The 12,125-nt window shown below is 38.9% G+C and overlaps 1 protein-coding gene across 1 annotated transcript in view; it reads right to left on the bottom strand.

Moving 5' to 3' along the window:
* ap1m1 (adaptor related protein complex 1 subunit mu 1) overlaps positions 1-12,125 on the bottom strand; it is a 111,203-nt gene that overhangs the window by 68,632 nt on the left and 30,446 nt on the right. The window contains exons 7-10 of the mRNA XM_039767032.1: positions 10,123-10,265; positions 9,951-10,022; positions 9,431-9,589; positions 7,496-7,621 (exon numbers count right to left, since the gene is read on the bottom strand). Coding sequence (XP_039622966.1) covers positions 7,496-7,621; positions 9,431-9,589; positions 9,951-10,022; positions 10,123-10,265 — 500 coding nt within the window. The remainder of the gene's footprint in view (positions 1-7,495; positions 7,622-9,430; positions 9,590-9,950; positions 10,023-10,122; positions 10,266-12,125) is intronic.

Raw genomic sequence — 12,125 nt, forward strand, 5'->3', positions numbered from 1 at the left:
TTTATTTTCTCCAGGGATGCTGCTGATTGGAGGTTTTTTTTTATTCTCTCTCCCACAATGTCTACTGGCCATAGTAGTATACAGTCCAATAGTTCATTAATAGAGAGATAGTGCTGGGCACCATGTTAACCAGTTTCAAACTACTTTGTTTTCCTGTATCTTAAAATGAATCATTATAAGTGCTCATTATCCATCCATCCATCCCTCATCCAATCCGCTATATCCTAACTACAGGGTCATGGGGGTCTGCTGGAGCCAATCCCAGCCAGCACAGGGTGCAAGGCAGGAAACAAACCCCAGGCAGGCGCCAGCCCACCACAAGGCGCTCACACACACACACATACCCACACACCAAGCACACACTAGAGACAATTTAGGACCGCCAATGCAATGAACCGGCATGTCTTTGGACTGTGGGAGGAAACCCACGCAGACACGGGGAAAACATGCAAACTCCATGCAGGGTGAACCTGGGAAGTGAACCCGGATCTCCTAACTGTGAGGCAGCAGCGCTATCCACTGCGCCACCATGCCGCCCTGTGCTCATTATGTAATTAGTAATTTGTAAAATGTACTAATTTATTTAATGTACGCCTGCACTCTTTGAAGAGCACAATAACAAAATAAACTGAATTGAATTTTACAGGTCCTGTACAATCCTGCCTCTTGCCAGTGACATACTACAACATAGTCTGCTTTAACGCAACATGGAAACATGAAGGTAAGATGAATACTGGGCACAGAACAGGTGAATAAGTTAGACACTCAGTTTAAAAGGATAACCTTCAAGAACAAAAAAAAAAATCACTATTATACTGGTTTAAATGTTTCTAGTAGAATTAAGAAGAAGATAAAATCAAAACTTTACTAAAATCTCTGACCCAATACTTATTCTGTTAATTGGTATTTTCACAAATCCTGCATTAACCAGTAAAAAAAAAAAAGAAATACATTAAGTTCTGGAAAAGTGTCTTAACTGTCCAACTCTGCCACCTGCTGGCCAAACATGTTCATTGCCGAAGATATATTTATCCTTAAGATGTTCTGGAGAGGCTTACTGCATAGTTCTATATATTAAATACAGTATACTGCAAATTAATTTTCGTAGTTCTTCAATTGCCTATTAACTAACTACACTTGCAGTAGATACAGAAAATCTATGATATGTAAGAATTCCAGCAAAACCTTAACAAACGCCAGCAAACTGTTATTTATCCAAGCCTGCCCCCTGCTGACAAGACCTGTATATCGCAAAGGATATTTCATTCAAAAGTTTGAATTGTTTTAAGTGAAACCTAGTGTTTCTTAATATTCTTTCAACACTTCAGCTTATAGGGTCACATCACATGAACAGAGTACTGTGAAATGTATACATGCATGTGCCAATCAACATGTAACCCATCGCCACTCTGTGGCATCATGATTAGTTAGCATACCTACCTTGCTCTGAAACTACTGTATTCTCTTCCACATTACAAGCAGTGTGAACCTCTCCTTAACATTTGATGATAAACATGGAAGCTTTCATTAAATAAGAAGTGTAGTCTATCTGGGATTTTACAAGACACTATGCGTAAAGTCAACTCAAGAATTATTGGATCCCTTCATGAAGATTACTAAAAATACACAAAAAAGTTTCAAAGGTTTTGATCAGACGTCTGGAGAAACTATTTACATTCATTCTACTGAAAATTAGGGATTTTGCCTCAAACCTATAGATGTGGACAAACCTGTGTTGTTTTTTGAATATTGTACAGTATATGGGGCCAGAAACTCCAAACCTTTATGATTGTTTTGTCCTTTCTTTATAATCTATCTATCTATATATCTATATATATATATCTATATATCTATCTATATATATATATATATCTATCTATATATATATCTATATATATATATATATATATCTATATATATCTATATCTATATCTATATCTATATATATATATATATATATATATATATATATATATATATATATATACAGTGGTGTGAAAAACTATTTGCCCCCTTCCTGATTTCTTATTCTTTTGCATGTTTGTCACACAAAATGTTTCTGATCATCAAACACGTTTAACCTTTAGTCAAATATAACACAAGTAAACACAAAATGCAGTTTTTAAATGATGGTTTTTTATTATTTAGGGAGAAAAAAATCCAAACCTACATGGCCCTGTGTGAAAAGTAATTGCCCCTTGTTAAAAATCACCTAACTGTGGTGTATCACACCTGAGTTCAATTTCCGTAGCCACCCCAGGCCTGATTACTGCCACACCTGTTTCAATCAAGAAATCACTTAAATAGGAGCTGCCTGACACAGAGAAGTAGACCAAAAGCACCTCAAAAGCTAGACATCATGCCAAGATCCAAAGAAATTCAGGAACAAATGAGAAGAGAAGTAATTGAGATCTATCAGTCTGGTAAAGGTTATAAAGCCATTTCTAAAGCTTTGGGACTCCAGCGAACCACAGTGAGAGCCATTATCCACAAATGGCAAAACATGGAACAGTGGTGAACCTTCCCAGGAGTGGCCGGCTGACCAAAATTACCCCAAGAGCAGAGAGCGACTCATCCGAGAGGTCACAAAGACCCCAGGACAACGTCTAAAGAACTGCAGGCCTCACTTGCCTCAATTAAGGTCAGTGTTCACAACTCCACCATAAGAAAGAGACTGGGCAAAACGGCCTGCATGGCAGATTTCCAAGACGCAAACCACTGTTAAGCAAAAAGAACATTAGGGCTCATCTCAATTTTGCTAAGAAACATCTCAATGATTGCCAAGACTTTTGGGAAAATACCTTGTGGACTGATGAGACAAAAGTTGAACTTTTGGAAGGCAAATGTCCCATTACATCTGGCGTAAAAGGAACACAGCATTTCAGAAAAAGAACATCATACCAACAGTAAAATATGGTGGTGGTAGTGTGATGGTCTGGGGTTGTTTTGCTGCTTCAGGACCTGGAAGGCTTGCTGTGATAGATGGAACCATGAATTCTACTGTCTACCAAAAATCCTGAAGGAGAATGTCCGCCATCTGTTCGTCAACTCAAGCTGAAGCGATCTTGGGTGCTGCAACAGGACAATGACCCAAAACACACCAGCAAATCCACCTCTGAATGGCTGAAGAAAAACAAAATGAAGACTTTGGAGTGGCCTAGTCAAAGTCCTGACCTGGATCCAATTGAGATGCTATGGCATGACCTTAAAAAGGCGGTTCATGCTAGAAAACCCTTAAATAAAGCTGAATTACAACAATTCTGCAAAGATGAGTGGGCCAAAATTCCTCCAGAGCGCTGAAAAAGACTCATTGCAAGTTATTGCAAATGCTTGATTGCAGTTATTGCTGCTAAGGGTGGCCCAACCAGTTATTAGGTTCAGGGGCAATTACTTTTTCACACAGGGCCATGTAGGTTTGGATTTTTTCTCCCTAAATAATAAAACCATCATTTTAAAACTGCATTTTGTGTTTACTTGTGTTATATTTGACTAATGGTTAAATGTGTTTGATGATCAGAAACATTTTGTGTGACAAACATGCAAAAGAATAAGAAATCAGGAAGGGGGCAAATAGTTTTTCACACCACTGTATATCTCTATATATCCATATCTATATATCCATATCTATATATCTATATCTATATATATCTATATCTATATCTATATATCTATATATATATAAACTGCTCAAAAAATTAAAGGAACACTTTGAAAACACATCAGATCTCAATGGGAAAAGAAATCCTCCTGGATATCTATACTGATATAGACTGGGTAATGTGTTAGGAACGAAAGGATGCCACATCGTTTGATGGAAATGAAAATGATCAACCTACAGAGCCCTGAATTCAAAGACGCCCCAAAAATCAGAGTGAAAAATGATGTGGCAGGCTAGTCCATTTTGCCCAAATTGAATTGCAGCAACTCCAAATTGTACGCAGCACTTTGTATGGCCCCTGTGTTCTTGTATACATGCCTGACAACATCGGTGCATGCTTCTAATGAGATGACAGATGGTGTTGTGGGGATCTCCTCCCAGATCTGGACCAGGGCATCACTGAGCTCCTGGACAGTCTGAGGTGCAACCTGGTGGCATTGGATGGACCAAAACATAATGTCCCAGAGGTGTTCTACTGGATTTAGGTCAGGAAAGTGTGGTGGCCAGTCAATGGTATCAATTCCTTCATCCTCCAGGAACTGCCTGCATACTCTCACCACATGAGGCCAGGAATTGTCGTGCACCAGGAGCCACTGTACCAGCATAGGGTCTGACAATGGGTCCAAGGATCTCATCCTGATACCTAATGGCAGCCAAGGTGCCTTTGTCAAGCCTGTAGCGGTCTGTGTGACCCTCCATGGATATGCCTCCCCAGACAATCATTAACCCACCACCAAACTGCTCATGCTGAATGATGTTACAGGCAGCATAATGTTCTCCATGGCTTCTCCAGACCCTTTCACTTCTGTCACGTGCTCAGGGTGAACCTGCTCTCATCTGTAAAAAGCACAGGGCACCAGTGGTGCATCTGCCAATTTTGGTATTCTATGGCGAATGCCAATCGAGCTGCATGCTGCTGGGCAGTGAGCTCAGGGCCCATTAGAGGACATGGGGCCCTTGGGTCACCCTCATGAAGTCTTTCTGGTTGTTTGGTCAGAGACATTCACACCAGTGGCCTGCTGGAGGTCATTTTGTAGGGCTCTGGCAGTGCTCATCCTGTTCCTCCTTGCCCAAAGGAGCAGATGCTGGTCCTGCTGATGGGTTATGGACCTTCTATGGCCCTCTCCAGCTCTCCTAGAGTAACTGCTTGTCTCCTAGAATCTCCTCCATGCCCTTGAGACTGTGCAGGGAGACACAGCAAACCTTCTGGCAATGACACGTATTGATGTGCCATCCTGGAGAAGTTGGACTACCTGTGCAACCTCTGTAGGGTCCAGGTATCGCCTCATGCTACCAGTAGTGACACTGACTGTAGCCAAATGCAAAACTAGTGAAGAAACAGTCAGAAAAGATGAGGAGGGAAAAATGTCAGTGGCCTCCACCTGTTAAACCATTCCTGTTTTGGGGGTCATCTCATTGTTGCCCCTCTAGTGCATCTGTTGTTAATTTCATTAACACCACAGCAGCTGAAACTGATTAACAACCCCCTCTGCTACTTAACTGACCAGATTAATATCCCATAAGTTTCATTGACTTTATGCTATACTCTGATTAAAAAGTGTTCCTTTAATTCTTTTGACCAGTATATATATATAAATAAAAATGTGCACTTTGCAATGGCCATGTGAAGTCTTCCGACTTGAATCCTATAAAAAATAAATCTGTTAAAAGAATACAACTTCCCTAAATTTTTAAGCCCAAAATATGACTTACTGAATTTTTTGTTTATTCTACATGTTCATTTATACAGTGGTAATTTAGACAAAACATTTTGATTTAGTTTCAATCTTAGTCTTCTGACAAGATTGCATTTTAGTTTTAGTCACATTTTAGTCATTTAATTACTGTTAGTTTTAGTCTAATTTCAGTCAACAAAAATAACTTGGATTTAGTCGAGAAAAATAATCAGTTTTAGTTAACTAAAAGTAAAAGTAAATTAGGTTAACAGTGCAAATCAGATGGATTATCTCGTTTAACATATGCACAGAATATACTGTACCTCTAAAACTATTATACTAACATGTACACGAATGAGCCAAACCAAATGTAGTGATTGATGATTATTGAACATAAAAACGAAGAAGAGGTGTAGCGAGGATTTACTCCAAAAGGTCTTGGTCAGTTAATGGCAGCTCTGGTCCATCATCAGAGTTTCACTGGACTTCAATGTGCCTTAGTTATTTTACCAAACAAAAGGCTGGAACAAGCAGGACACATTTAATTTCAGCACAGGGTTTATAAAGAGTGAGACCATCATGGAACGTCTGATTTACCTGATCATGTGCACATTTTAAATTTATTCTGATATTTCTTTCACCAGCAACTGCTACTTAAAATAATACTAGAAATAAAAATTCAAACATTATTATATCTGTACTGTTGAATTAGTCAATTCCAAAACAATTTACGATACTTACATTTAAATAAACAATTAATAACTGATTTTGTGAACAAAATACAGGGGGATTCAAAAAGATTCATCCGATTTCAAAATGCTACGTTTTTACAACGTGAGACGTCTTGGAACCAATCACATACCAACTAAAAGAGGGGGGTCATAGAGTTTCTGTCACCGGAAGGTGGCTTCCTTCAGTCTGCGACCCCTGAGCAGAAAGTGTTTTGCTCAATCGAGTATGGGATGAATTTGACTTTCGCATTGATGTTGTCCGTACAGCTGCAGGAGATCACATTGAGCCATTGTAAAATTACATGATAAACTTTATGCTCACCTAAACCGTTCACAATTTACTGTCTTGTTCTGTAATGATTGACAAGTGAAATAAATCATTTTGAAATTGGATGAATCGTTTTGAATCATCCTGCACTTTTAAAATCCAGTTTGTCAGATAATTATTCTGCCTGGTTTGCAACATTTGCTATTGTAAGATTTATATTTACATCATTAGCTGGTTAAAAACTCACTAAAAACAGTAACATAACACAAATGAGTCAAATTTTTTACATGAATCCAGTATTTCAAAACTCTTCTAAGAGAGCGTTTGCTCTGCAGTTTCCAAAGTGTGTCACAAGTCACTTAGCCTGTTGTACAAATCCACAATTACAAAAGTTCCCTGCAGCCTGTTAATCGTAACTGAGAGGCTGAATTATATCCACTAACGTAACATTCTAACATATGACATTAGTAGTACTTTTACTACGTTCTTCATATTATAGGGCCACTTCGTTTGAAACTTGCCACGATTTTTAATTGGTACGACTGTTGTCATCATGGCCACTGAGCCCGTATGTGTAAGCTGATTCATGTGAGGTGCTTTCACTCACAACCTTGAACTGTATCCACCACATCCAAGGAACGACTGCATAGCTTCCATTTGTTTATTGGGACTGCATAGGATACTGTATTAAAAGCGATTAATCCCCCCATCAATTCATCTGCTGTTAAGTAACACATAACACAACAAGCTAAACAATTACAACTCACATTTGCGGCGGAGTGCATCCGATTGCATTCTCAAAGCTGCACAAATCCGTTTAAGTAACTCATAAAGGGATACAACTGACAATTACAAAATCCTGTGTATGTCTGTGTGTTGACTTTTATTTATTTATTTTTTTTTTTTTGTATTATTAAACGTTTTCCCCAAGGTTAAAAATTTGACCTCATAAATTAAAACAATATTGGAATAAAGAATATTAGAGTTATAACAGTTCGGAAGAAAATAAGGTCTGAAGGCATCTGGCTGAGGCTTACCAAGTGCACACATACAAACATTAAGTATTTAAAGCCCATTTTACAGCACCCTGTTATACAGAACAAGGTTGTGGGTTAAATAGCTTTACTTTTTTTTTGCATTTTGCTGTAGCCGCAGAACTAACCTGGATTCCTGAAGTGGTGAAATAGGGAATTTCAAACTTGACGCTGATTGGTGGCTTTCCCTCTTTGTCTTCTGCTTCTACAGACGGAAGGCCAAAGTGAGCCCTCATCAAATACTCTTTGCCACCCTACAAGTTTCAAAGCAAGAGTTACTTTTGGAGAAGCAGCATATGCATGCAATTAAACAGGCCTGGTTATGTTCTTGGATTATACTGGCTACATTTTTTGTCAGACAATTTGTATGAGAAGTAGGTTGGAGGAAAAAAAAAATTGTGAAATTCTACTGATACTAAAAGAAACCTGAATTAACAAACTGGCATTCGGGAGATGGCCAAGAATATTGAATGCAAAAAATTGAACATACAGTAACTGCAAAGTCCAGCAATCCATAGCCCAATACTATAAAATAAGTCTTCCATATCAAATATTCTGCTGTGCTTTGGTTCATCAAGGTTGCCTACAGTGGGTAAAGTAAGTAAGCATTTGATCCCCAGCTAAATTTGTAGGTTTGCTAATTTACAAAGAAATTAACAGTCTCTAATTTTTATGGTTGTTTCATTTTAATGGAGAGAGACAGAAAATCAACCAAAAATCCAGAAAAAACACATTGCATAAAAGGTATAAATTGATTTTCATGTCATTGAGTGAAATAAGAATTCTGGCTCCCATAGATTGGCACACAGATTACAATCATTTAATCAATTACAGATACTCCTGATCTCAACTCGTTATGAGTATAAAGCATACCTGCCCACAGAATCAATTTCTTCCATTCCCACCTCTCCATCACCAAGAGCTGTCAAAGGGCATCAGGGACAAGATTGTAGATCTGCAAAAGGCTGGAATGGGGAACAAGACCATCAGCAAGAAGCTTGGTGAGAAGATGACAAATGTTGGTGCGATTATTTGGAATTGGAAGAAATACAAAATGACCATCAGTCGCCCTCGATTATACGGTGTTAGGCCCCGTCCATTGGCCCCTCAATGCGGTGAAGTCATCCTGTACATCTCCAAAGTGTAAGATTTCCACTTCCGTGCTTGGCTGTGGGGATTGTGTTCTTTGGGTCACACTCAGCATTCCTCTTCCTCCAAACACGAAGGGTCGAGTTGATGTCAAAAAAGCTCGATTTTGGTTTCATCTGACCACTGAGCTTTCTCCCAAGCCTTCTCTGAATCATTTAGATGTTCACTGGCAAACTTTAAGACAGGCTTGTACATGTGCCTTCTTGAGCAGAGGGAACTTGCGGGTGCTGCAAGATTTCAATCCATTACGGCGTTGTGCGTTATCAATGTTCTTGGTGACTGTGGTGGTCCCAACTACCTTCTGATCATTAACAAGCTCCTCCCGTGTAGTATTTGGCTGATCCCTCACCTTTCTCATGGTCATCCTCACCCCATGAGGCAAGATCTTGCATGGAATTCCAAACAGAGGGTGATTGATGGTCATTTTATATTTCTTTCATTTCTGAATAATCGCACCAACAGTTGTCACCTTCTCACCATCTTGTAGCCCATTCCAGCCTTGTGCAGGTCTCCGACGTCCTTTTACAGCTATTTGGTGTTGCCCATGGTGGTGGAGAGGTTGGAATGGAAGAAACTGATTCTGTGGACAGGAGTGCTTTATACACATAATGAGTTAAGATCAGGAGTATCTGTAATTGATTGATTGATTGCAATTTGTGTGCCACATGCCAATCTGAGAGAACCAGAATTCTGGCTGGGTTGTAGGGGATCAAATCCTTATTTCACTCAATGACACACAAATCAATTTAGAACTTTTATGCAAGGTGTTTTTTCTAGATTTTTGGTTGATATTCCGTCTCTCTCCATTAACGTACAAATTCAGCAAGGGATCAAATATTTATTTCCCCCACTGTACATTCAACGACATTAAGTTCTTTGGATGCTCATTTGCCTTAAATTCCATTCCTACTTACTGGAAAGGATTTAATGGACCAGACTATTTCGCTGTTCTCTGGAACCCATTTGACGCTGCCCACGGTAGTTTTGAATTTAGGAGAGTCTGCATCATTAGGAACTGGAATGTGGATTTCAACATTGTTGGCGGTGGATCTTCGTTTGAACTGACTTTTTGCCTGGAAGAGAGCGAAAGATTGACAAAAACAAAATTGATGAGAGTCAGAGCTAGTATCTGATGGCCATTATTATAGCATAGCCTTATTCTTAGTAACAAAAACAATGTCTGTTTCATGAATATGTCAACAGCTTAGAAGCTTAACTTGGAACGAGCTTCGCAAAGCTCACAGGATGACTCTTAACAAATTTACTCATTGTCTATGCATACTGAAGTCACGGATGCTACACTACTATCATTTTCTATACTTTATGAAATGTCAAAGTTTGCCAGAATGGAAACTACGTCAAAACAGTCAACTTAGCCAGACCTCCTGACATCAGAAATGCCAAGGCTGGATTGCCTGCTGGTATATTTATTACCTTTATCATATATTCAATGCGGCTATGTGAGTGCTTCTCGATAACAGACTCAATCCAGATGAGTGGTTTCACCTGGAAAGGAAATAAGAGTGATAGTTACATTTCGACATTAAGAGGGATGTTGTTTCAACCAATGACTGAATGTAGCTCTTGCTGGCTGCTACAGGCTTACATGTGTGTTGAGTCTGTAAGACATAAGCTCAAACTCGCCATCCGGAGGAATGAAGGAAATGGTTCGGTCATTTTCGAAACGAGAGAGTCGCACACATTGGTGGAACTTCACATCTTCCAGCTCCACAGATTTACTCTTCCCACCTGAGGATAAAAGGAAAGATACAAGCTCAAATAAAACATAATACTAACAACAACAACAACAACAATAACAACATTTATTTATATAGCACATTTTCATACAAAAAGTAGCTCAAAGTGCTTTACATAATAAAGAATAGAAAAATAAAAGACAAAATAAGTCAACATTAATTAACATAGAATAAGAGTAAGGTCCAATGGCCAGGGGGGACAGAAAAAAAAAAAAAACTCCAGACGGCTGGAGAAAAAAATAAAATCTGTAGGGATTCCAGACCATGAGACCGCCCAGTCCCCTCTGACAGTTGAGACAGTTGAGTTCTTCTTCCATGAATGTTTAAGTGTTCCTCAAAGCTATGAGTAATTATGATGATGATTCAAAAATGCTAACCAAATGTTTTATCTTATTAGATTTGCAAGTCTATAGTCTCAATGATAATACATACAGTACATTGGGTTGTCAAAGGTCTACACAAAAGTTTCTATTCCAAAACAGGAGGACATTGCAAAGTGGACATATCTTGAGGAGATACGTCTACCTTTTATTGACCCAGAAGTTGATCTATTAATAGGTATCAACAATCCAAAAATCTTTGAGTTGCAGCAAATCAAACATAGCCAAGTAGATAGATAGATAGATAGATAGATAGATAGATAGATAGATAGATAGATAGATAGATAGATAGATAGATAGATAGATAGATAGATAGATAGATAGATAGATAGATAGATAGATAGATAGATAGATAGATAGATAGATAGATAGATACTTTATTAATCCCAAGGGGAAATTCACATAATCCAGCAGCAGTATACTGATACAAAGAAACAATATTAAATTAAATAGTAATAAAAATGAAAAGAATTAAAATAAAATTAATGTTCGCATTTACTCCCCCGGGTGGAATTGAAGAGTCGCATAGTGTGGGGGAGGAACGATCTCTTTAGTCTGTCAGTGGAGCAGGACAGTGACAAAAGTCTGTCACTGAAGCTACTCCTCTGTCTGGAGATGATCCTGTTCAGTGGATGCAGTTGATTCTCCATGATTGACAGGAGTTTGCTAGGACTTGCATTTGCTTAAACCCACATATCGGCAAGTTAAATGTACACCAAAATCTTGCTTTTGGAAGTCAAAGAATTTGAAATTCACTATCAGTCACAATGGGAACCTGCTCTATAATCCGAAAACTGTAAAAGTGCACTGCTGAGGCAGAGAAAGGTCAGAATATTTCAGAATCCCTTTACCAAACTCATCATTACCTGAAATTTGATCAGGTAAGTGGATATGTCACCATTTGCATTGGGTGGACAGGACAGGATTAGAATTGAGGACATTAGAGGGTCAACTCAGGTGGGACGGTTGGGAGACAAAGTCAGAGAGGCGAAATTGCGTTGGTTTGGACATGTGCAGAGAAGAGATGCTGGGTATATATTGGGAGAAGGATGCTAAGAAAAGCGCTGACAGGTAAGGGGAAGAGACAAAGGCCTAAGAGAAGGTTTATGGATGGGGTGAGAGAGGACATGCAGGTGATGGGGGTGACAGAACAAGATAGAGAGGACAGTAAGATGTGGAACAAGATGTAGATGTGGTGACCCCTAGCAGGAGCAGTCGAAAGAAGAAGAAGAAGAACTTTCACATCTGACATGAACCAACACCTGTTCTATGATGCCAGTGTCTGTGCTGCTATCTCTAACAACTGATAAGAGTTTCCTTTCTTGTATTTCCTTTTCAATCTGATCTCTCGACAGTTGTGCTATTGCTCCAATAAATTGTCTGCATGCATGATCACTGTGATAAGTAGAACCAAGATCTAGGCCATTTGCTGTATCAAAATTTTGCAAAGGCTGTTAAACTTTTCTAATGGC

This window comes from Polypterus senegalus, chromosome 10 (assembly GCF_016835505.1).
Source record: "Polypterus senegalus isolate Bchr_013 chromosome 10, ASM1683550v1, whole genome shotgun sequence".
NCBI classification, from domain to species: domain Eukaryota; kingdom Metazoa; phylum Chordata; class Cladistia; order Polypteriformes; family Polypteridae; genus Polypterus; species Polypterus senegalus.